Source organism: Apodemus sylvaticus, chromosome 18 (assembly GCF_947179515.1).
Source record: "Apodemus sylvaticus chromosome 18, mApoSyl1.1, whole genome shotgun sequence".
NCBI classification, from domain to species: domain Eukaryota; kingdom Metazoa; phylum Chordata; class Mammalia; order Rodentia; family Muridae; genus Apodemus; species Apodemus sylvaticus.
Genome location: NC_067489.1, coordinates 22,253,455 through 22,279,801, shown reverse-complemented (window position 1 = coordinate 22,279,801; position 26,347 = coordinate 22,253,455). Strand labels below are relative to the sequence as shown.

The window sequence follows — 26,347 nt, the reverse complement described above, 5'->3', positions numbered from 1 at the left end:
AAGTGAGATGACAACTTTAAATAATTAACTGAGCATATTCCTCCAGATACCCAGGTCATTTCGATGAAAGTATTAACGTTTTCCTGCCTGTTCAAAAATAGATAATTTCAATGGCTTCATTATGGAATAAATAATGAACTTTCCTTTAGCAAGACCCATGATCGGGCAAGGGAGCACAACTGGCTTCGGTGAATACCATCAACTGCAAACTTCAGGATTCCTCTGAAAATACGTGGCTAGCTAAAAGCAGCTTCCTCAAACCTGTTAGCAAAAATATCCTCCTACATGGATAGTTTGAGATTATCAGAATGGTTAAGAAAAACAAGGGTTTTTGTTATAAACCTAGAATGTTCTTTCAAATATTATAAAGATGCTAGACTTACTATCCAGCTTGAGACATCTAACTGAAAGTTCTTGCTTACCATGGCACCCAGTGCTAGGAAATCATCTGAATGCTCCCTAAATTCTGTGTCCAGAAACAGGCTTATTACACGCAATAGCAGCTTTCACCTTATTTTAAATATAATTTTAATAGAAAGCAACATTTAGCAATGTTTCTCAGGACCCATGTCACTGTGTTTTTCAGAAAACTGGATTTATCTTGTTACGCCCACAATTCATTAAGATGGATATCGTCGTGGACAAAAAGCTGGTGTGTCCTGTTCCTGTTGTGTTCACTTTGACCATTTCCTAGATGAGTACAGTGTGTTGTGACTATGTCTGCCTTTGTCACCCTGTGTCATCCTCTGTCCACTTCCGTTGACTCCCTGCTTGTACCAGCAGCCGTGTCTTGCCTGACAGGTCAGTACTGTAGCCTGCAGAGTCCACAGCTGGGCAAGGCCATTGAAGACATCTCCCTCATAGTTCCTTCTGACACTGCGGAGACAAGCTAGCAGCGTGCGGGCTTCCAGTGTTGGTCCAGCTTGACTCCTCTGTGTCTCGTATCTGGAGTATGTGTTCTCAGCAATAGAGTTTTAGTTCCAGTTTCTTACAAGCAATCATGGAAAATGGCAACCCTCTGTATTGTTTTGGGAACCTTTGCCATCAGAGGTATCCAGCACACGGCACTGGGATTTTCCTCTAAAAACCCATTGCTGCCAGGAGCAGCATTATCCACATTAGCAGGTTACCTCTGTTCACTCCCTTCTAACATGATGATGTTCTGTTAGTTTGTAAAATAGGAGCTTTCTATGTGTTCTTAGTTGGGTTGCCTCTCTCCTCCCCTACCAATCCTCTATCCATTTACATTCCTCTATTCCTAGTGTTTCTCCCTTCTGTGTCAAGACCGTATATGTTTGGGTCTCACCTCCCCCAACTCCCAGCCCCACCCCAGGGTTTCTTTCGTGGATTCCCTGGCCCATTACTCCTCTCTTGTTTCCTGTCCTCTATCAACACGAATCCAATGAGTATTGGTGCCACTTATATCATAAGGTGTTACTGCTACTAGCCCTAGTGGTATTTTGCCTGGCTTCTTTGGCTACCGTGAATGTGGGCCATCGACACCAGTCCCTCTGTGGAGACAGTACGGCTGGGGATGCGCCATGATGCTGTCTACAATGTATTAAATGATGTTAAAATTCACATCACTCGATATTTTGAAGTAATTATTTACTTAGCATTATTGAGTTTTTCTGGATTTCAGTCAGAATGTGGTCTCATTGCTTACTCAGAACATCTGCCCACTGAAGGGCGTGTGCTTGTCTATTTAGAGCCATTCATATTTTTTTTCCAGTTTGATTACATGGGCTCTGACACTAAAGTCGTGCTACAGAAAGTCATTCAGATCATCGGTTTCGTTAATACTGTGAGTTTTCAAAAGCAAGTTTACTTTTTTACATAACTTATAAATAAGTAAATATATATATATATATATTAATGTGTGTCATATTTTGCTAAGCTCTTGAAGCCTCTATGTAACCCAAAATAACCAAGCTAAATATGTTTCAAGTGATGCTCAAAATTCTCCTTTATCTTTTTAGATGCTCTCCAAGTTAAAACTGACTGTTGTAATAAATTCCATTGAAATCTGGTCGAAGGAAAACAGAATTAATTTCCCAGAGGCGCCCGATAACTTATTGGTTCAATTTTTACTTTGGAAAAATAAGTATAGATCACAACACATTGCATACTTACTGGCGTAAGCACATGATTCTGTATCTACTAATGTTGAAGGAAAATTGAAATGACATAATATATTAATCTTAAAAGATGCACATTTGTTTTGCATGTATTACTTTCGAACTTCTCAGATATCATGGATATGAAAATGTAAATAAAGAATATATCTAATAAAGAAAAAGAAAACAGAATAAAATAAAAAAATGGAAGCTGTGAAGTCTCCCTCCCTTAGAAGTGATGTGGGGCAAAATGGACACAGTTTTATTAAAGAACACAGAAGTGTCAAGGGTGTGCTATACAGTAGAGTGCTGGAACTCTTGTGGCTTCATTCCAACACAGTGCTTCCATTTCCCTGTCACTACCAGACAAAGTCCAATGGTTTTTGTCATAAGAAGTTAGAAATCTATGAAAATGAATCCAATTGCTTCAGCTTACAAATGTCTGTTACCTGTTATTAAATCTCTACAGTCTAATTTCCTATCTAATTAGTCACCCAGTTAACAATTTCATTTTCTAATAAAGATGTACCGACCCTTAGTGATGAATGCATAAATAGCAGGGCCTAAAAGTTGAAGTCGTAGTGATCTCTAGCTAGATACTCAATATTTGATACACGCACATACACACATACAGACTATATGGAACCAGATTGAAAAGTCACCATTACTTGGACGATGGCGCTTTGAGTAGATGATTTGATCATATCCTCATGTATTCCTAGGTAGTTATCAGCTTCCCAATGGATGCATTAAAATAAGCCCTGGGAAGTGTATTTAAGTAGGACAACCCTGTAGCAGAATAAAGCTCCAGCTACAGTAAATGTTTTGTGATAATTGATCCTATGAAAAATTCTGACATTACTAACACTGATTTTCATTCTACACATGACTGTTGTATAGATTTGAGGAGCATCCTGCTTCCACAGGAGCCCTATATCCAGGGAATCTGTGCAAACTGGAGTACAACTCTGCTGTTGCCCTGGTATGCAATTGCTTATCTCATTCGCCCCACCCCCACCCCCTGCCCCTTCATGTTTTGAAAATTCCTAAATCTTTTATAGGAGGAGAAACTCTTCTATTTGTCTGCTTGTTTGTATATTTACTTACTCACTTTATTTATTTGTATTTATATATTTATTCTTCTCCCGTATAATCCATGCTGACCCATAGCTTCCCCAATGCTCCTCTCCCTGCCAGTTTCTCACATCCCCTCCCAGGTCCACTCCCCAGGGTCCCACCTCTCCAAGCCCACAACTCCCATCCTTTCTCCCCATCCAAGAAAAGTGCAGGTCTCCCAGGGACATCAACTGAATGCAGCATAACAAGTTATAGTAAGACTCGAGGCACAAACCCTTGCCTCAAGGCCTGGGTGAGTGAACCCAGTATGAAGAAGGGGTCCCAAGAGCAGGGTTCCCCACCAAAACACCAAGCCAGCCACTGCAGCATGTATATAGACAACCTAGCACAGACCCAGGCAGGTTCTGTGAGTGCCGCTTGTGAGTCCCTATGAGTCCTGCTGAGTTGATTCTGTGGGCCCCGTTTTTCTGGTGTCTTCCATCCCTCTGACTTCCACAGTTCCTCCCCACTCTCTTCTGTAGGGTTCCCCAAGCTCTGAGGGGAGGATTCAGTTGGAGACCTCCAACCGTGGCTCTCTATAGAAGGAGAGAAATATTTTTTTCTGACTTATCTTTTTATAACTTTTATGATACAGCTCATTATAGCAACCTAAACTGTGTACAACTGCTTCAAAAACGCAACGCTGTTTGCCTTGGCGCATTTGACATTTTATTTGTTTGCATTTTGATTTTGTTTTTTATTGGATATTTTATTCATTTACATTTCAAATGTTGTCTTCTTTCCCGATTTTTCCCCCACCCCAGAAAACCCCTATCCCATCCCCTTCCTCCTGCTTCTATGAGGGTGTGTCCATACCCACCCACCCTGCCCCGCCCTCACATTCCCCTATTGACAAGCTTTCACAGGACTCAGGGCCTCTTCTCCCATTGATGCCCGACAAGACTATCCTCTGCTACATATGCGGCTGGAGCCATGGGTCTCTCCATGTGTACTCCTTGGTTGGTGGTTTAGATCCTGGGAGCTCTGGGAGGTCTAGTTGGTTGATACTGTTTGTTCTTCCTATGGGGTTTCAAACCCCTTCAGCGCCTTCAGTCTTTTCTCTAACTCCTTTGAGAACATTGGGGTCTCCTTGCTTAGTCCAATGGTTGGCTGCGAGCATCTGCCCCTGTATATATCAGGTTCTGGCAGAGCCTCTCAGGAGACAGCCATATCAGGCTCCTGTCAGCCTGCACTTCTTGGCCTCCATGACAGTGTCTATATTTGGTGGCTGTATATGGGATGGATCCCCAGATGGGGCAGTTCTGGATGACCTTTCCTTCAGTTTGTTTTTCGAGACAGGCTTTCTCTGTGTAGTCTGGCTACTTTGGAAATCAGTCTGTACCAGGCTAGCCTTAAAGTCAGGGATCTGCCTGCCTCGGTGCCTCTGGAGTGCTGGCCCTTAAAGGCAAGCACCACTGCCTCCCGGCTTTTGACTTGCTAAACTTTAAGTGCTTATTGGTTCTATTAGTCTGTCTTACAATCATTTGCTGAGTTTCTTTTTGTATTCAATTTCTAGATCCATTATAGAAATAGGAAGCACAACAGCTCCTCCTTTATTTTTGAAATAGCGGTTAATTTTCATTAAGTGTTCTTTTTAAAAAAAATCAATGAAGCTATTTGTTGGAAAGTTTTAAAGAAATCAATTCATTTTTCTGTTATCAGTGATTGAATTCATTGTGTTGTGTAGGTGATGAAACATTTTCTATAAAGGTGGTATCAATTTCACATGTACACAGTCAAGTCGCTCATGATAATCTTTCCCCCTGGTGGTGGAAGCTCTCCAGACGCCTTCCTCAGCCTTGATCTCACCTTTGGGCTGTGTTCTTCCTACTGCTTATTAGTTCTTTGTATTTTTAAAATGACTAAAATATGATTGGCTTATTCTATTAATGTTTGGCTTTATTGATTTTTTATTACTTTGTTCTAATTTCATTTTTAATAGCCCTGATTTTTTTATTAGATCTATTCTTTATTTACATTTCAAATGATTTCCCCTTTCCTGGTCTTCCTCCCACCCAGAAAGTCCCATAAGCCCTCTCCCCTCTCCCTGTTCCCCAATCAACACCTTCCCTCTTTCCTGTCCTGGTATTCCCCTACACTGCTGCATCAAGCCTTTCCAGGACCAGGGGCCACTCCTACCTTTGATGTCCAACATGACCATCCTCTGCTGCCTATGCATCTGGAGCCATGGGTAACACCATGTGTACTATCTGGTTCATGTTTTTGTTCGTGGAAGCTCTGGGAGTACTGGATAGCTCATATTATTGTTCCTCCTATGGCACTGCAAACCCCTTCAGCTCCTTGGGTCCTTTCTCTAGCTCCCCCATTGGGGACCCTGTGCTCAGTTCAATGGCTGCCTGAGAGTGTTCCTCTCTATATTTGTCATGCACTAGCAGAGCCTCCCAGGTGACAGCTATATCCGGCTAAAGCAGAAACTTCAATAATGAATTTGTCAGAAGGCATTTAAGGCTTATGAACATTTTATGCCAACTTAGATATATCTTGGATATTTTGATGCTTCCTAATTAGGTCCAGAGTAATTTTAAATTCCCCAAACACAGCTTCCATGTGAAGAATCCCTGTCTGAGCATGCCTTTACCCTGGATCTTGATTGGAGGCTCATTTTCTGGAACATTCTGGATTGTGAGCACTAGGGCTTTTTCTCTAGAGTCTATTTTGGATCCTAACTTCCTGGCGGTGACATTTTTTTTTAATGTCTTACTTTTCATGAGGTTTTCTGTGTATCTTTCTTGGGTATATTGTTTTTGGAGAGTACTTTCTGCCTTAGCAGGAGGATGGAAACTGCTTTCCTTCTTTGTGTCTGAGCATCTCCCTGAGGAAGTCTCTTCTCTCTTCCTCAGGTGTGGAGGAACGTGGCACTTAAACCTTTTGCTTTTATCTCTCATCTATCTTTTTTCCCCTAATTCTGATCACAGACTAGGCTTTTCCTTTTTGTGGTTTGACTTATTGTCTTCATTTTGATCAGCAGATGTCTTCTGGTGTTGGTGGGAGACTACAGGATCCGTGAGGGCTTTGGAATGTCTGCTATTTTGGACCCATGTTCTGTGTTTGTTTGTTTATTTATTTATTTATTTATTTATTTATTTATCATTTTATTTTATTATAAACTTGCAGTGGTGCTGATTATGTTTACAAATATCTAAGTGAAATTTTTTTCTTTTTTAATTTATTGAAAAGAAAAGTAAAGGGAAGTAAAAATACTGTATGATAAAATTAAAGTTTTACATGGAAAATATTTCAGATAAACACATTACAATTGACAATTTTCATGGAAAATTAAGGAGTAAAGTGGTAGACATGTAAAACATTGCTAAATTAATTGAAATATGGGATAGAAACATTTTATGATAGAATTTAAGAGTTACGTGGAAAATATTTCTGATAAAATTGTAGAAAAATGTAGAAAAAGCATGTTAGAATTGGAGATACCATGGAAAATTTTATATAGATATAATAATGGTAGGCATAAAAGTATTCCTAAGTTGATTAAAAATGGAATTATAAACATTTTCAGATAACACTGAAGATTTCCATGAAAAATATTTCTGGTAAAATTCAAGAAATAAATAGAAAAACACATTAAAATTGACTATTTTGTGGGAAATTTTGCATAAAAAATGGTTGATGTAAAAACTCTAAATTAATTGAAGGTGGAATTAGAAACATTTGTGATAAAATCAAAGATTTACATTGTAAACATTTCTATAAAATAGAGGAAGTTAAAGAACCACATATTAAAACTGAAGATTATCATAAAAATAATGCAGATAAAATGGTAGACATAAAAGAAATTACTAAATTAATTAAAAGGGGAATTACAAACATTTTCTGATAAAACTGAAGATTTACATGAGAAATATTTCATTAGTCTATGTCTTTTTATTGGGGAGTTGAGTCTATTATTGTTAAGAGATATTAGGGAGTTGTGATTGTCGCTTCCTATTATTTTTGATGTTATTTTTATTTTTGTGTGGATATCTTCTTTTGGGTTTGTTGGAAGAAGATTACTTTCTTGCTTTTTCTAGGGTATAGTTTCCCTCCTTGTGTTGGCATTTTCCATCAATTATCTTTGTAGGGCTGGATTTGTGGACAGATATTGTGCAAATATGGTTTTATCATGGAGTATCTTGGTTTCTCCATCTATGATGATTGAGAGTTTTGGTGGGTATAGTAGCCTGGGATGGCATTTGTGTTCTCTTAGGGTCTGAATGAGGTCTGCCCAGGATCTTCTAGCTTTCATCATCTCTGGTGAGAAGTCTGGTGTGATTCTGATAGGTCTGCCCTTATAAGTTACTTGCCCTTTTTCCCTTACTGCTTTTAATATTCTCTCTTTGTTTAGTGCATTTGGTGTTTTGATTATTAGGTGCTGGGAAGATTTTCTGTTCTGGTCCAGTCTATTTGGAGTTCTGAAGGCTTCTTGTATGTTCATGGGCATCTCTTTCTCTAGGTTAGGGAAGTTTTCTTCTACAGTTTTGTTGAAGATATTTATTGGGCCTTTAAGATGTAAATTCTCACTCTCGTCTATACCTATAATCCTTAAGTTTGGTCTTCTCATTGTGTCCTGGAGTTCCTGGATGTTTTGATTTACCAGCTTTATGCATTTTGCATTTTTTTTTTGACTGTTGAGTCATCACTTCTCAGCCTTTTGGCTAAGATCAAGTGTGACTGTTGAGTCAATGTTTTCTATGGTATCTTTGAGCACTTGAGGTTCTTTCTTCTATCTCTTGTATTCTGTTGTTGATGCTTTCATCTATGACTCCTGAATTCTTTCCAAGGTTTTCTATCTCCAGAAATGTCTCACTTTGTGATTTCTTTATTGTTTCTACTTCCACTTTTATATCCTGGATGGTTTTGTTCAGTTCCTTCACTTGATTGTTTGTGTTTTCCTGTAATTCTTTAAGGGATTTTTGTGTTTCTTCTTTAAGGCATTCTGCCTGTTGACCCATGATCTCCTGTATTTCTTTAAGGGATTTTTGTGTTTCCTCTTTAAGGGCTTTTACCTGTTGACTCATGTTCTCCTGTATTTCTTTAAGGGAGTTATTTAAGTCTTTCTTGAAGCCCTCTATCAGCATAATGAGATATGATTTTAAATCCAACTCTTGCTTTTCTATTGTGTTGGGGTATACAGGACTTGCTGTGGTGGGAGAACTGGGTTCTGATGTTGCTATGTGGCCTTGGTTTCTGTTGGTAATATTCTTGTGCTTGCCTTTTGCTATCTGGTGCTAGTTGGTATTGTTGTCTCTGGCTGGAGTTTGTTCCTCCTGTGGGCCTGTAAGCCTGTGCCCTTACTCCTCTGAGCTCAAAAGTGAAAGCACTGCTAGGAGGTGTCTCTCTCCTGGTGGACTATACACAGAAGACTGTGGAGTTTCCTGGCTTCCCATTACAAATGGCAGCATGCGGGAAGACTTCTGTCCCAACTGCTCCACTGATCTTAGGCCCTGTGTGCTCCTAGCTGGGTCCCCTCCAGAGAGAAGGTGGAGATCTCACCTCTGTGCTCAAAAGTAAAAGCCTGCTGGGAGATCACTCCCTCCCTGCACATTGTGGTTTTGGCTTTACTTCCCCAGTGGAGGGTCACGCTGAGGACCTCACGTCGTTGGTTATTTGTGTGCCGTAAAGAAGTGTCAGTTTGGCTCTCAGCACGTCTACATTGCTGTCATGTCATATTAATCAATTCTTTTCTATTGAGTTATGAGAACTTACACACTAGATAGTATCAGTTCAGCAGATATATACTTTCCAAGCTTCTTTCCCCACAGGCTGCCTTTTGATTTGTTGATTGATTCATTTGCCATTAAAAAAAAAAAAGGCACCTTTTTTTTTTTTTTTTTTTTTTTTAATTTTGCTTAGTTCCCTGAGCTTTCAGTATCTTAGTCAAGAAAAACTCACAAAGGCCAAAGTCAAAAACCCTTCACCCTGGCAAATCCAGGGTGCTATTGTTAGGTCTGTAATCCATTTTCCATTAGCTTTTGTGAATGATGAATATCTCCAGAAGACTCTGTCCTTTTCTCACTGTGATATTTTGCTATTCTTGAAAAACAAAACAAAACCAAACAGCAACCTATGCGCATGGTTTCACATGGGGACCTTTTACTAAGTTCTGTTGGTCTATATGTTTGGTTTGGATAAATACCATACAGCCTTGAATCATAGTTTGAATTAAATAAATAAATGACACTGGTAGCCATCTTGTTCTTCATGCTCTAATAAGCTGTGGCTGGTGGGTCTATGAGATAGTGTACAGATTTTAGAACTCTTTCTTCCTTATGTGTAGCATATAATTGGGATTAAAAAAATTGCATGACTTTAGATAAAGCAGATATTTTAGCCATTTGCATTCTTCTAATAGTTGACATCTTTGTGATCATTCGTATCATCTTTAGCTCTTTCCGTCTTCATTTTGGGGAGTACGGAGCCTCTGTCTGAGCACCTGACATTGGTTACAGGTCACGGGCAACATCCTGAGCAGCATTCTTGTTTCCTCTGCTATGTCATTATTGTAAATACTACTAAGTTGTATGTGTTATTTTCAGTTGCTTCAAGATCACCGCATCTGTGTACCCTAACACCCTTTAGCAAAATGCGTAGGTTCTCTGAATTTGAGAGCATACCTTTTGCAGATGACAGTGACTTTCTTTTCCTGTCTCCTTGCATGGTTGTTCTGTGTCTTTTTTTTTTTTTAACTGATTGTTCTTGCTTCCACTGCTGTGCACTAAAGGGGGCAGCAAGAGCAGGAATCCCTTCCTTGTAACAAACCCTTGAGAGCAAGCTCTGTTTATGATATCAACAGCATAGACACGGACACTTTGTTGATTAATATTTAGCTTTATCGCCCTTTGTTCTGTCCTCACAGATGCAAGCTGGCACCACAGCTGGCAGACAGGACATATAAGAACTCATGCTTAAATCTAAAACACTTAAACAAAGACAACACTTTAAACAAAGTCGTAATGCTTACTTGAAAAACACCTGAGACCGGTCCAATTTTTTTTTTTCAAATTAGCAAAGAACACCCTCTGAAGCCGTTATTGCTTTCAAAAGCCAAGTTCACAGATCTGGCAGCTGTCCTGTTGCAGAAAGCCCGTTTCCAACTTCATACACAGAGGCCGCTCCAAATGCTTCCCTCCCTCCATCTCTCCCTCCCTCTGTCCCTCTACACCATTTCCTTCGAATGGTCAAGGCAGAGAATCCAAGAAGGTAGTCTTTCCCCGAGCTATTCATAAATGATTCGACCCAGTCTGCTAGATGTGATGAATCTGAGGAGACTGAGGCTAGCCACCCTCGCCCCAACAGAGTGGCATCATAGGGGACATCACAGGAAATCTGGGTCATTGGGACCCACTGAGGAATACAGATGCGATTTTTGAATACAAGTTGAAAGGCACCGGGTTAAAGGCAAGCCAAAGGAGATGCTTTCCCTGAGACAGCTTTGCTAAGGTGGCATGTGCTGCCATTCAATCCGTGGCATTCCAAAGTAAAACGATATCGAGCCACCTGTGCCCACCAAGCCCATCGTCAAAACATTTATATAGCTCTACTCTAGTTACGCCCACGCGGGCGTCTGCCTTGAAAGCGTTAATAAATTATTTTTCACTACAGCGAATATTGCTTTGCTAACTCTTTCCCCTTCTGCTCCCATTTAGTATCCGAAAGGTTTGTCGCTAGAATCCTTTAGTGTCATTGTCCTGCAGCTGCTGAGCATTGGCATGGGTTTAACTTACGACACTGACAACTGCCACTGTACAGGAGACGTTTGCCTAATGACGCCCAAAGCAATGTAAGACAGTCTTTACTAAATGCCCACCTCTCCCTCTGCTTTTGGATAGCTATTTCTGTGAACTGAGCTCAAGCAATTGATGATGATATTTCTTCTAACATTTCACACCCTTCCCAGTAATGTGGATGTTAAATGTCTGGAGCCCCGACTCGTGCTTATCGGTGACCTTTCTCTCTCAACGTCTATTTTACTATTTTCGGTATGCCATGTTAGTACGTCATTACGATCGATGCACATTATGAAATTTTGATTCATAAATTTATCACACATCGGTCAACTCTGAGTAACGGGCATATCTGTCTATAGCTTTACATTTTATTTCTTTAATGCGTTGACATTCAAAGTTGCCCTCATTGTTTTTGTGATTAAACAATGTATCAATGTTAACTATCATCTCTCTGCCATACACGAAGGGAAGCCTACCTTCCTCCATCAGTCTGTGATAGGAACTCATCGTCCGACCTCTCCCTATTCTATTCTCCCTGCTTTCCCTGGCATCTGGTAACCACCATCCCATTGTCAACTTTGATGGGCTCAGTATTTTAAGTGCTACTTTTGAGTGCGGTGGTGCTCTGTTTTTAATTCCTGTACCTGAATCCTACGTCTTTCACTTACCGTAGCACGCTCTGAGTCCACCCATGTTGGAGCAAATGAGAGGGTCGTGCACTTTTTTTGTGGCCAAATAGTTGCAAGCAGACATATTCCAGCAACTCATTTTGTGACGAACATTTGGCTTGTGAGGTGGTATTTGTGAGGACTGGCACGGGAGCCATTGAAGCCTTGGTGTTCCTTAGACATCTCCCTTGTTTACATACACAACAGATTTTCTGGATCTCTCCTGGGTCTCCACCCCCCACCTGCCCTCCCACTTTTAAGACAGTATCACACACTATGTCCAAAATAACTATACGAGTTTCTATTTCTGTCACAGTAGTTAGGCAGAGTTGTAATTGCTTTCTCTCATTACTTTCTTGTTTTCCATTTGATTCTAGGGAGGAGGGAGCCTAGCCCAGCTAACTTTTCCTGTAGTTCTAAAGTCATGTATCCCGAGATGCTGTCTTTGGAGGGCAGGTGGATAGAAAATGCCCAGGTCCTATGTGGTTCTTTCAGTCCTGGGAGTTGGTTTCTGGTAACTCAGATCTTGGCATTGTAGACTTGTCTTTCACTTCATTTTATGATATGCATATACATAAACATATATGCATATACATTATACACTATACATTATACATATACATATTGAACTTATACTTAGTTGAGAAAGAAGTAAGAATGAAAAATACCATTTTCCGTGTCATCTTTAAGATGTTTAACAGTTTAGCTTAATGTTCAACTTAGTATGTTTATTCTGGTGTGTATAACAAGAGTATAAGATATAATTAAGTAGCTTTAAAAATATACAGAAAATTAAGGCTGAAAATGTGAAGATCAATTATTTGGCCTTAGGGAGAGAATCATAAATAGCAGTTCTAGTGCTTAAAGATTCCAAACTTTAAGGAGAACACATGTACAAATGCACATGCTCAGTCTATACACACACAGATACACACACACATGCACACACACATATACACACACATATACACACACATACATACACACACATGCACACACATATACACACACATACATACACACACATACATACACACACATACATACACACATACATACACACACACATATATACACATACATACATACACATACACATGCACACACACATATACACACACATACACATACACACACACACACACACAGAGGGGGGGAGGATAGGAGATCTTAGCATCTAGGTAGTGGAAGTTGAGAACCCTGGATCGCACATTATGTGTACTGAAGAAATACCTGTACTAAGTTCTGCATAAGCTCAGGATGTGACAAAAAAAAACCTTTTTTTTTTTTTTGGAATTGTATCATTGGTTTTCATTTTTTTTCTGTAGAATTATAAAAGCATGAGAAGGCACCAAAGCAATCTCATGGCTGTATTTAAGAGTGTGCTTAGCATTTCCTGGAAAGGATGATACTCTCAAAATCCTTCTCCAAACCGCTTCTGTTATGGGAACTGCAACAGGAAGTGGTAGCTTTGATCATGTGCACATTGTTACCTTCTAGATATTCTGGGGGTATGAAGGATTTCAGTACTTGTAGCTTGGATGACTTTAAATACCTGTCAACAAGACAAGACCTTGGATGTCTCCAGGACTTGCCTTTGGAAAAACGAAAGAAAACCCGCAGGCCAAGGCGAATCTGTGGCAACGGGATAATGGAGATGAACGAACAGTGCGACTGCGGCACTTTGAAGGTGGGTAGTCCTTTCTCCCCACCCCCACCCCACGTCGGTGTTTATGTGCGGTGCTAAGAAAGGTATAAAGAACCTTATCTTTTAGTAAAGTAGGTTTGAAGTAGACTCCAGCCCCCCCATTTCCTTTCCTACATGAGCTATGTGAAGCTGAAATCTCCACCTCGCAATGATCCATTCGGGAGCTAGCACATTCGTTCTTTGAATGAAAGAGAGCTGCCTGTAAGCCCTGCCCTCTGATGTTGTCTCAGGTCTGCTGAGAAATGACTATAAAACTCTGTTAACTGTCAACACGGTGATCTGCCCTTCACAACAAACACTGACAAGACATGCAGGGGGCACAGGGAGATGGTGTGTGACAGACATCAGTATGTGTTCCTGCCTGATATACAAGGAAATCATTCTGTGGACAAGTGTTCTTAATTAAAACATTCCAAATAAAACATGTAGAAGATATAACATACGAAAACAAGACCAAAGTAAGTGACAGATGAAAAAAAAACAAAACCAAAACAACAACAACAACAACAACAACAACAAACTAAAGGGAGACAGACTTGTCACCTGTTAGAAGAAAGGTTGAAAAGAAAAGATTTCGTGGGACAGTATCTTTGTCAGGCTCAGAAGACACCAGCAGGTATGCTGGTCTTCCTGTTCTCACAAACTTTCTGCCATCTCTTTCACTGTGTTTCCTGAGCCTTAGATGTAGGAGTTACTCTGCAAACATACCTGCCTGGGCTGGGTACCCACATTCACTCTGTCTCTGTCTGTTGACCAGTTGTCTTTAATAGCCCCTACCTACTCACACAGAAGTTAGCCCATCCCTAGTGGCTAACCCTAAACACATCACATGTGAGCAACACCGAATGGATTCACAATATGTTGTATCTACATGTACTTGTGATAAAAGTAATTGTAGAAGAGATCATGAAATGGAGAGCCAGTTAGAGAGAGCACAGAAGTTAGAAAGAAGAGAGAAGGGTGGAAATGATGTAAACATAGACCTCATGTAGGAAATATCCCATCCCCCTAAATCACATACACAGACACACAGACACACAGACACACAGACACAGACACACACACACACACACACACACACACACACACACACACACACAAACCATACGAACAACTTTCCAATCAAGATACCCAGAGATGACAGAGTAGTACCAGAACTCTGTTGAGAGCAGAGGCTCTATCCTGATTACAGAGCTACCCTAAGAAATTGCTTGTCTATGATGCAACCTACAAGGTGAGCAGGAGCCCTTCCAGTGCTGAGGACGCCTACCATCTTAGTTTCAAATAACCCTGTATCCCGCAGCCCACAGATGCAAATGTGTTCTGTTCACTACTATCCAAGCTGTTACTTCGCTGTGATATCCTCCAGTCGGTTTCACCTCTGAGACCCTACCGTTATTGAGCTACCTTCATCGATGTTTGACACTTATCCATATTTGTCTGCTGTGGCTTCCTGTCTCTGGGGACAGGCTTCCTAGGAAGTGCTCTGTCTTGTCTCTCCACATACTACTGTAGTGCCTTGTGACCAACTACCAGAATCTAGATGGAAGAGAAGTATCTGTGTTCTGTGGTACCTGAACTGCCACGGTATCCTTTCCATGAGGATAGCAAGTAGAAGATGATGATGGTGGTGGTTGATGTTGTTATTGTTATTATTATTATAGTCTCCCTGCTACGTGGGGTGAGTAGCCACTGTGCCCAGCCTCCACGTGTGTGAGTGAATCGTCTAAAACCTGAGATGCTTCACTCCCTGGAAAGCAGAGTTCCCCAACGCCCCCCCCCCCCCCCATAAGCAAGTCTATAGTGCATCCCTGAGTACTTCACCGCCACTCAGTTCTGCAGAACCTGACCTCCTGCTGTTTATCAACATATGAAGCTTTCATTGTCACATAGTGCCCCCATTGCTTTGTGGTCTGGATTATGCCCACGTTCTTTCTCCTGGTGCCTCTGTGTCTGAAAGGCCCTTTCCTTTCCACGAGGACCAGGATGGCCGACTGTCCTTGCGCTTGCGGGGGGGGGGGGGGGCGCTACTAAGTGGAGCTTTGGAGTTTCTTTAGAGTTTAGGGAAAGTGGGAGAGTCATGCGACCCACACCTCAGAGCCGACTCTAGCTACCCAGGAGCATCTGCCACAGACATGGCCAAACAGAAGAAAGAACCTTTGAACCTGAGGACAGTCTTTTGAAAGAATCCAGTCAGAGGATCTGGGAAGGAAAAGAAAAGGAAAAAGGGTAAAGAAAGAACGTGGAGCTCATATGACACCATTAAGTGCAGAAATTCTTACTATGGAACTCCCCCAAAGAGAAAACATAAAACAATTATAAAAAGCATATATATATATATTTAAAAAAAATAACGTAAAACTTCCCAATTTGTGTGTGTGTGTGTAGATTCATGAGCCCTAACACTTTCTTAAAATAGCCTAGACCAGTGTTTCTCAAGCTTTCCAGTGCTAAGACCCTTTGATAACAGATCCTCATGTGGTGGTGACCCCCAACATAAAATTATTTCATAGCTACTTCAAAGTTGTAGTTTTGCATCTGTTATGAATCATAATGTAAACATTTGGTGTGTGATCCCTGTTGAGGTTGCCACCCTTAGGTTGAGAACTGATGATTTAGATCACCAGATGGTTTTAACCTAATAGGATCTCAAACTGTTAAAAGTGGAAGATAAATTTTAAGCAAATTAACATGCAAAGGAATCATTATGGGGCTTTGAGTGACTTTTTTTTATGTAGAAACCTTTTAGGGCAACAAAGACTGGGGTTATATATACAGAGTGCTAAGAGAAATCAGGATAAAAGAAGCCCATATTCAAAGAGCTTGTGTTTATCGAGGCCACATTTTTAGATATAAAGAACTAAGTTCTGAGACAAGTAGAAACTGAGGAGTTCATCCCCACATGCTTCTAATAAAATCTTAGCATTTTTCACCCATAAATAATATCCAGCCATTATTTTGCCTATAGGATATGCATTTCATATTGAAGAACACATATATACTATAAGTGAAGGAACAAAAAGACACTTTATACCAACAAGCAAGAAAGAGGAGAGATAACAATACATATCTCTAAAAGGAGACCAAGTCTAAAGTTTTGTCACAAGAAACTTATGTGTCAAACTGCCGAGAGTATTCATCAGTTGTAAGCATGTATTCATCAAATGCTAGAGCAACTGCAGACACAAACACATCTAAGTACATAAGGAGGCAGAAATATATAGCTGTGCAGTAGCAGACTTCAGTATTCCACTTTCAGAGGTCAGAAAATCATTAAAGAAATCAGTTTTACTCAAACTTTACTTTAGACCATATATACAACACACACACACACACACAAACACACACACCACACCACACACACACCATACATACCTTCCTACCTAGAGGCAGTAGAATATATATCCTTATCTTGTATATGTGAACCAACTGTAATATTAAACAATAATAGCAGTTTCCCAATACAAACCTTGGAAAATTAACAAATATACAAAAGGTAAGCTGATACCCTGGAGTGACTAATGGGTCGATGAAGAAATAAATAAATAAGAAAATATCTTGAGGTGAAGGACAGCAGAGATTGAAAACTCCTCAAGACCTCTCAGATGCAGCTATAGCAGTTTTAAGCAATTCCAAGCAGTTCTTAATATTCAATAATCTGTCTTATTCAAAGAACTAATATACTCTACAACCTCAACACATAACTTGAAAATGCTAGACAAGATAAAAAATCCATTCATGTGTCCTCTGGGGCAGCACTACAAATCGGTATTTCCGTGATGGTGGCAGTGGCTGTCAATCTACTCATGACCTGAGTGACTGGCCACATAAGGATGCAGAAGGGGACACTATTATTAACTCCATGTGCCTCTGGTGAATTTGAATCTTCCACGTGGCTAGAGTTGCCCTCCTGGTAGGGTGGCTCGAGAGTTTTCAGTCTGCATCCTTCAAGCCTGCTCAGTGTTGGGATTTACACGTAAATACTACCAGTAGAAGAAGCTTTCTGTAAAAAGCTAGAGTACAGAAATGTTTAAAGAGAGTGGCTGTTACTATGAGATCAAGAAACGGTTTCCACGGGTGGTTTCATAGCAGTCCCTGTTAAACTACACTGAACAGAGAGAACTACGCTTTTACAGACCATTGAACGAGATATTTCCCCATGTCCTCCCTGGAGAAGGGGGTGATTGGAGCTATCAATGGAAGAGAAAAAGATGGTGTGGTTGATTTGTAAGATTGTGTGCGCCAGTTCCACATCTCTGGATGTGGCGCAGCCACACACGGCTAGGTAAGACTTTGCCTTTTTTTGCAGAACTGCACACACAGGAAATGCTGTGACCCCATGTCATGCAGACTGAAGCCCAAGGCTATATGTGGTTCTGGGGAGTGCTGTTCTCAAGACTGCGTGGTAAGAAGGAATCCACATTTGAAAACAACCCAGGAATTATTTCCTTGAGATAAAACGCATAGTTATTCTCGTGAGGCTGCCTGCCTTTCACACGTGGCCCACCCAGTGACCTGTCACCCCCATGCTTCTGTGTACAATTGTCTCATGTCTCTTCTCCCCTAATTTGTCTTTCTTAAGTTTCCTCTACAACCTCTAACATTTCTGTCTGATCCACATACGGCTCTGCCAGGTTTTCTCATTTTTTTTTTTTCTCCCATGTGTAGCTTATACGAGGGCAAGCAGGTAGACAAGTTCTTTGTACTGATTACACTCAATTTTCTGTCTTTTGGGAAAAATCCTTTGTCCTGCTGCACCCACCCAATTGATACTGTCATTGTCCACTTTCTCATCATTCAAACTCTTTAGAAGAGGTTCCATGAAGGTTTACATCTTAAGAAAAAAGAAAAAAAAAGAAACAATCAAAGTAAGCACTGTAAATCAAAGATGGCAGCAAGGTGTGCTTAGACGTCAAGTGTGGGGTTCGTTATGGTTATTTAGAGAAATAGTAACACACACACATACACACACACATACACACACACCACTAGCTTGTGTTGAGTCACTCCTTACTATTACATGTCTTATTATTATTTTTTAACCTGTAGCTCATTGATCTGGTTACACTGGCTGACCAATGTGTACCATAGCTTTCTACTTCTCCAGAGCTGGGATTACAAATCTACACCCGCTGCTGATACCAGATCTTTATGTGGGTGCTGAGGTCTAAACTCAGGTCTCCAAGTTTGCTTGGCCAGTGCTTGGCTGACCGACCCAATCTCCATCCCCCTGATCTTTATTTATTGTTTGCAAAATGTTTTCTCTGGCTACGCTTAGCATTTTTTATTTATGCTATATTAAAGTTATTGCTATTCTGCTTTCTTTTGCCTGAACTTTCTCTAATGACAAATGTGTAATTATACTTATTTCTGTTATTTTGTATATAACATCTTCTAGTTTCTGCCTTAAGTTTTATCTTTGTCTCTGATTTTGAATAATACATTGGTGGTAATGTAGATGAACATGGCTTCTTGTGTCTTCTGCTTAAGATTCATTGGACTTAGAGTTTTGTTTTTAAGTAGTTTTTAAAACATAATTTTAATATGTTTTACATCCCAACCATAGTTTCCCCTTTCTTCCCATCACCCTAACCTCCCTCTGGTCCACTGCTACCCCTCTCCCTCATTTCCCCCCTCCCCCATCATTTCTACCTCCCCCTCAGCCCCCCACACTCCACCTCCATGTCTTCCCTCCAAAAAGAGCAGGCCTCCCAGGGCCATCAACCGAGCATGACACAACAAGTTACAGTAAGAGTCAGTACACACCATCATCACATCAAGGCTGAACAAGGCAACCCAGCAGGAGGGGAAAGGACACTGGTGAGCAGGCAGACCAGTCAGGGACAGCCTCCACTCCCACTCTTAGGATTTCCGCAAGCACGCGGAGCTACACCCGGGAGATGTTCTCAGGTGCCCGGTGGCACGTACTTGACATTCTCGAAGGAGAGCAGCAAGAGGTAGAGGCTGGAACTAGAGCCTGAAGCCATCCGTGCAGGCCTTGGTTACCTCTCTCAGACTGTGACTCGCTTTTATGCTTTCTCTTCAGACCTCTTCATTTGAACAGGTGGGCTAAAAGTTCAGCCTAGAAAAATACAACTTTGTAAAGAATTCTGGCACATTGTTTATGTACTGAGACATTCCCTTCACTAGAAATCACCCTGTGGGGATGGAGAGATGTCTCAGTGGCGAAGAGCACTGGCTACTCCTACAGAGGACTCAAGTTTGATTCCCAGCAACCACATGTTGACTCAAAACTGTGTGTAACTCCAGTCCCAGGGAGCTCCAACACCCTCTTCCGTTCTCTGAGGGCACCAGGCGCGTGCATAGTGCACATTTGTGCCCATGGCAAAGCATGCATACACATAAAATAAGTAAGTCCTTTAAAAATGGGCGTAGTGCCCATTGCTGTTCATGCCAACTTGTCTACTCACTGTGCCGCACTAACACAAGTGTTATAGTAGGTGAACAATTTAGTTGTCATCAGTAGACCGAAAGGGACCTTTGTGATTGAACAAGGCATATTCACAAGTGAACAGATGTGTTTTTGAGCCTGGGATGATGGGCGTGGTTCACAACCCTCCCTGTATCCAGCTGTGGAAACATTTTCTGATAGACACATTAATGTTGAACTGTATCTTCTGCTGTATCTCCCTTGGGAAGCTTTGGGCAATGGGACCTCATTAGTTTTACTCAGAACCACCCAGAGCCTTGTTTTACAATGAGAGAGAGAGGGAGAGAGAGAGAGAGAGAGAGAGAGAGAGAGAGAGAGAGAGAGAGAGAGAGAGAGAGAGAGAGAGAGAGAGAGGAGGAAAGGAGAGGAGGAGAGGAGAGAGAGAGAGAGAGAGAGAGAGAGAGAGAGAGAGAGCGAGAGAGAGAGTGAGAGAGCGCAAAAACACATCCCTGGAAGTAATCCTTTCTGTTTTCTTCTAGTTAAAACCGGTTGATGCACTTTGTAGACCGGCAGTAGATGAATGTGACTTTGTGGAGTACTGTAACGGAAAAGATTCCTATTGTGTCCCTAACACATACTCACGTAATGGGCAGTCTTGTGACGCAGGTCAAGCCTTCTGCTTTGGAGGATATTGTCGGACTAGTAACAAGCAATGCATGTGGTTGCTTGGGAAATGTAAGTTCCATGACATTCTTCTAAGACCTCATTACCCCAATGTTCATTATTCAATTCTCCAGGACAAAAAATATGCCACCTAGTAATGGCTAAAGTCTTACTTGGCAATCATGAATTTCAAAGGTAACTCTTGTGTGTGTGTGTGTGTGTGTGTGTGCGTGCGCACACACGCACGTTTGTTTTTGTTTGTTTGTTTGTTTCCATGTGATAACACAAAGGACCCCTGAACTGACATTGAATTTCTATCTGTTAAAGGAAGAACTTGCAAGCAGCTTTCCTATTTGTATCTGATTTTTGTGGTGAGGGGATTTAGTTTAAATGTAAAGAATTTGGGTTTCTAGCAGAGCAAAGTGGGCCTCCAAGGGCCTACCAATGAAGAAAGGGCCCTTGACATTCGATAACTCAGTTGCTTACTTGAGTGACATTTTGATTTTTTTTTTCTGTATGGAAAAAAAAATAGACTGTCTGGATGGATGGAGTTCATGTGAGCTGAGAGAAAGTTCATTCTGAATCCCCAGTCTGCCCCCTAACCCCCCATAAAGTCATGGCTTAGAAGCATCATCATGTTCCACTAAAGGGTTTATCTCTGGCCAAAGTGCAATGCCACTATAACACACTTATATTAAAAGAGTGACCTTGGACTTAGTCCCAGAAGCCAGGTTGCCTGGCCAGGGAGCTCCAGGGATATACACCCATTCTCCCTTTAATCTTGCTGCCACTGGAATGATGTCCCCAGGTTTTTATGTGGATCCAGAGATTCAAACGCTATTCCTCTGTGTGATGAAAGCCTGTGACCCACTGAGCCACACCCCCTGCTCACAACATCACTAAGTTTAAAGAAACCTGATAAAGATGTCTTGGGAAGGCTTTTAGGAGCTCAGAGTGAAGTTTGTCACTAGTTACCACCAGTGTCATTGAATGCTCACATGTCCACCCCTCCTTTGAGGTTCATCAAAACTACCTTATGCCATCTATATTACTGCCTGGGTCATAAAAGAAATGTTTTAATGATTGATTCATTTTTATTGTATGTGTCCCTGTGAGTGCCTGTAGGTACACATGTGTACCACATGCTTGACTGTAGAGACCAGAAGAAGGTGTAGGTTCCCTGGACCTGGAGTTGCAGACAGTTGCAAACCTTTGAAGGGGGTGCTAAGAACTTAATTTGGGCCCTCTGCAAGAGTAGTCAGTATTTTTAGCCACTGAGCCATCTCTCTAGCCCCTGCCTGAGATTTTGAATATTCTTTTAAAATATTAAACACGGGGTCAAACATTCTAGATCACAAGTAGGATAAACAGTTCAATAAATTGATGAGTAAAAGTGAGTGGCTAGTGAAGACTCTTCTCTCTCTCTTTTGATGGGTATCTGTATGACCGCTCCTATGAGTCAGGTTTTAGTGATGGAATCCATACCATGTTCTAGCTCTTCAGTGTGTAACCTTAGCCCGGGCTCTACATATCTAGGCCCACATAGGTTGAAACATGTTTCAACTTCATATCAGAAAAAGTGTTTGTAGGCCTACTGTCTTCATTCAGAGTTTATTTTGTTGAGCTGTATGGGATTTCAGTGACAGAAGCATTTTTTTTTCTTGTTTTGTTTTTGTTTTCTGGGCAGAGGAGTTACCCTCTCAACACACCTTTATCAGCTTTCTGTACCAGATATCTGACGTCATGATGTCATCAACATCTCAGTTCTGAGTCTCCTAAAAGAGCTAAATTTAGGATGGGACTGCATGTGGAAACGTGTCCCCTCCCACACCGTGAAAACCTATACATTCCTACTGTGATCTCACACCGTTGCTGTTAAAGTCCACAGAGTAAATGTCTCTTCTCCAGTGATTTTTTTTTTTTTTGAGACAGGAGCTCCCTGGCTGTCCTGGAACTTAGTCTGTAGAGCAGGCTGCCCTAGAACTCGGAGATCAACCAGTCTTTGCCCCCCGAGTGATGGGATTAAAGGCATGAGCCACCTCTGCCTGTTGTTTTTTTTTTTTAAAGGCAGGCTCTCACATAGTCTGGGGTATCCTGGAACTTGCTATGTAGCACAGGAGGCACTCTTTCTACCTGCAGAACTCAGAGCAAAAGTAAGAGCTAAACAAGGACTGTCATTCCTGCCAACTTCATTCTCAAATATGGATCGTACCTCTTAGAATCTCTTCTGAGAACATTCATATAGCAGGTGACAGCAGCTATATCCCCAGAACTATGTGTCTTGGGGTTTCAAGAACCACGGCAGCTCACAGCCCAGCTGAGAGGAGCCCAGGTCCACCTGGAAATGTTCCCTGCAGCAGCTGTCAGCTGTTTCCTTTCTCAAGTTGTCCCTTCAGGTTTAGGTAGACCTCAGTTCAAAGCCTACAAAAATCAAGGCAGACATACAAAAGCTGCCGATCTGTGAACCTAAATCCCTGCCCTCTAGGACACCAGGAAAATTAAATGTCTGAAGATCAGTTAATCTCCTGGGTGGGTCAGGACTTGGGGGACTGGGAGGGGGTACTTTGGAGTTGTGGTGTTTTGGGAATCAAGGCTTGTTATCCTCAGCCTCAAAAACCTCGAGGGAAAGGGCACCAAAGAGAGAGTTGAGGTGCTAAATGTTGTGGGGCAAGTTCATGAAGCAAGCCCCTTAGGACAGTGGGTCTCAACCTGTGGATGGAGATGCTGCTTTCACATAGGTTGCCTAAGACCATCGGAAAGCACAGATATTTCTGTTGCAATTTGTAACAATAGCAAAAATGTACAGTTATGAAATAGCAACAAAAGTAATTTTATGGTTAGAGGGGGGGGGTTCACCACAGTGTGCGGAACTGAATTAAAGTGTTGCAGCAATAGGTTGGTTGAGAACCTCTGTGTTAGTGCATTCTGCCTTTGACTATTCTAAGCATTTTGGGTCCGGGTTGTGGTGGCAGGGCGTCCAGACCAGAGAGTCTACACGCAAATATACTGTCTTTCCTCTAAAAATCTCAGTAATTCATTCATAAGGAATGTTTCTTGTGTTAATGTTGATTTTAAAAAAATGTAATCAGTGTAGTGATTCACGCTTGTCATGCCAGTATATGAAGGAAACTGATACAGGAAGATTGCTGTCAGTTTTTCTAAAAAAACCAAAACTGCATGAAGATGTCACTTATCTTGGTTATTGAATATTTGACAACTCCTTTAAATTTTGTACCATCCAGTCCTTGTCCAGGTCTAAATTAAATTTAGAGTATTGGTTAAATTAAGACAGGCATAACAGAGACTCATTGATTTTTTTTTTAAAACAAAACAAAACAGGGGGCTCTTTTCAAGTAAAGAATTACTGACAGTTGTAGATTCCCTTCACACATGTATCTACACATAGGAATTATGCCCCTCTGGGGGTGACATTTGTGATCAGTTCCTGTAGGTGTGAGACTTGTGCAATAGGCGAAGAGGGGTCTTTTGTCAATGAATAGCAAATGAAAGCAAACGATCTGAGTTCTTATTCCATGGCTGACAGGAACAATACAAGCCCCTCTTAAACCTCCAAGTCAAAGTGACAGGGACAGCTGGTACAGATAGTTGAGTTGTTTTTTGCTATTTTTTTTTTAAGGCTAGCCATGGCACACAGACCTGTCCCCAACCTCTGTCCATAGATGTGTTGGTTGCTGTAGATGACTGGCCATGTCCTTTCTACTTTAAAATCAACACTCGTTGTATGCTCAACAGGGTGTAAAGGCGTGGGGATTCTAGCCTGGAGCACTGGAGGAAAGCTCAGCCTAGCTGTACCCTGGACACTTGACTCTGTGATAAAGAATGCACTGTATTTTCCCCCAGTAAATAAAGAACCAGGAAAGAAAACAATTCAAAAGTAATAGAGGAGGGTCGTGCTTGATCCTCCCCTTTAAAATAGGAAGCATCTAAGCCTCCCATCCTCTCTTCCTTCCTTCCTTCTTGATCAGTGCTAGGCTGGGTTAGAACCCATCTATCTCTTTGTAAATATCTCAGTCCCAACAAGGTTTCGACCCTAAGGGAATCACAGTACAGTTCCCAATCTGACCCTATGAGTTCTGCAGTGTGATCTGAATACTTAATCTGTCTTAATTCTTTTTGTTTTTTATCTTCAGATGTGAGAGGGGCTTCCTTTGCATGCTATGAAGAGTTCAATACCAGAGGTGATAGATTTGGCAACTGTGGTCAAAGATTTTGTACTTTCGAGTATGTATTTAGAAAATTATACTTAGGTTTAGAATATGGATTCATAAACCCTAAAATGTATTCTGAGTGAACAACAGTGGAGCAGTACTTTACCAGATTTCCTTTGCCACATGATCTCGTCTGAACAGTCATTGTTCCTTGCTATGGGAACATTTGTTCAGTGCCTACAATATCAATGGTACAGTGACCTTGGAAACAGCTTCTAGAGATGGTTATGGTGAAACAGATATTGTGTTAGATAGTATAAATATATATAATATTTATGATAAACATGACATACTTCACAAAATGTATCTAATAAGAATTATCTTGCTTTACTTACAAAACAACAACAACAAACCAAAAACCATGGTAAATCACTGGTAATTTGTCCAAATTTCAGTAGCTAAAACATGACCTAAAAGAGCTGTCAGCATGTCATGATTATAAAATTTCATTTCAGTCCTAAATTGCCACATTCAAGAGTCATATTCTAAGTTATGCTAAATTTTTATGGAGAAAAGTGTTCAGCCTGGATGTAAATTAGGAAACCATTATTTTTTAATGTAGAGCCTATTATGTTAAAGAAGAGTAGATTTTATTTTCACATTGTGTAGGAGAGAAGACAAAAATCAAAAGTTTAGGGAAGGTGGGACTGCAGTTGGTGATTTTCCTAATGTGGAACCTTAATTGCTAACTTGTATTATAAGCTACTTATTTAAATAAATGCTAAGGGAACTTTGCCATTATGTTACAGAAACACTCTCTGTGGGAAATTAATTTGTACTTGGCCATTCAGGAGGCTAGTGAAGAAAGTCAATTTTTCTGCGGCTTATGGACAAGTCCGAGATGACTTATGCGTATCTACGTATAAAGGCGGGAGGGTACCTAAACCAACAGTAACAACATATTCCGACATGTGGGACAGAGACGAAACATTTGTACAAGATGGCACCATCTGTGGCCCTGATATGGTAATTTGAGATACTTTACATTGATGTCAAATTATTTTTCTTTTGCTGTTCACATTCATTTTTAGCACTATATCAAGCACTATATTTTCTATAGTTTCTTCACTGTGGTAAATTGCTTATGACAAAGTGGTATCAAGTTTACTCCCTACGTTTGAACAGCCACCATACCACTGTTTGTACCCCTGTAGTGTAAAGGTCATCCTTGGAGGCAGGCTGTGGGGTGTGGGGTGTGGGGTGTGGGGTGTGGGGTGTGGGGTGTGGGGTGTGGGGTGTGGGGTGTGGGGTGTGGGGTGTGGTTCCTCACCCCTTTTGCTCCCAAGTGATGTTCTGTCTAGCCCATTTTAGCTCTTGAATAAATGAAACGGAGACCTGGTGTTTGTGTTTAAAGGCTGCACACACTAAGCTGGACAGATTCTGAGCTAGCCCAACCCTCTATGGTGCCTACTTCCTGTCCACATGGTCTTTACCAGCATTTGAGACTCTCCCTGGCTCACTCTGGTTCGTATGTGTCCTCATAGTGAGCGGTCTCTCATGGCAAATTCTCCTGATCCATCCAAATGGTCTCTCCACACCTCCTTTTCTCCTCTCTCTCCTCTTTCTTTCTGGAACCTCCCCCCTCCACCCTCCCCACTGGAAGTGAAAATCCCTCCCTATCCTCTTCTGCCCAGTTAATTGGTTAGTCAACTCTTTATTAACCATAATCAGAGATGATGGAAAATAATTTTTATATAACATTGTGCCCTGAGA

General features: G+C 41.1%; 1 protein-coding gene across 1 annotated transcript in view; it reads left to right on the top strand.

The window, feature by feature from the left end:
* Positions 1–26,347, top strand: part of LOC127668981 (disintegrin and metalloproteinase domain-containing protein 5-like) — a 58,319-nt gene that overhangs the window by 6,649 nt on the left and 25,323 nt on the right. The window contains exons 7-16 of the mRNA XM_052162873.1: positions 587–652; positions 1,733–1,804; positions 1,980–2,137; positions 3,018–3,099; positions 10,895–11,028; positions 13,144–13,333; positions 17,661–17,756; positions 20,282–20,477; positions 24,557–24,647; positions 25,384–25,600. Of these exons, the coding sequence (XP_052018833.1) occupies positions 587–652; positions 1,733–1,804; positions 1,980–2,137; positions 3,018–3,099; positions 10,895–11,028; positions 13,144–13,333; positions 17,661–17,756; positions 20,282–20,477; positions 24,557–24,647; positions 25,384–25,600 (1,302 nt within the window). The remainder of the gene's footprint in view (positions 1–586; positions 653–1,732; positions 1,805–1,979; positions 2,138–3,017; positions 3,100–10,894; positions 11,029–13,143; positions 13,334–17,660; positions 17,757–20,281; positions 20,478–24,556; positions 24,648–25,383; positions 25,601–26,347) is intronic.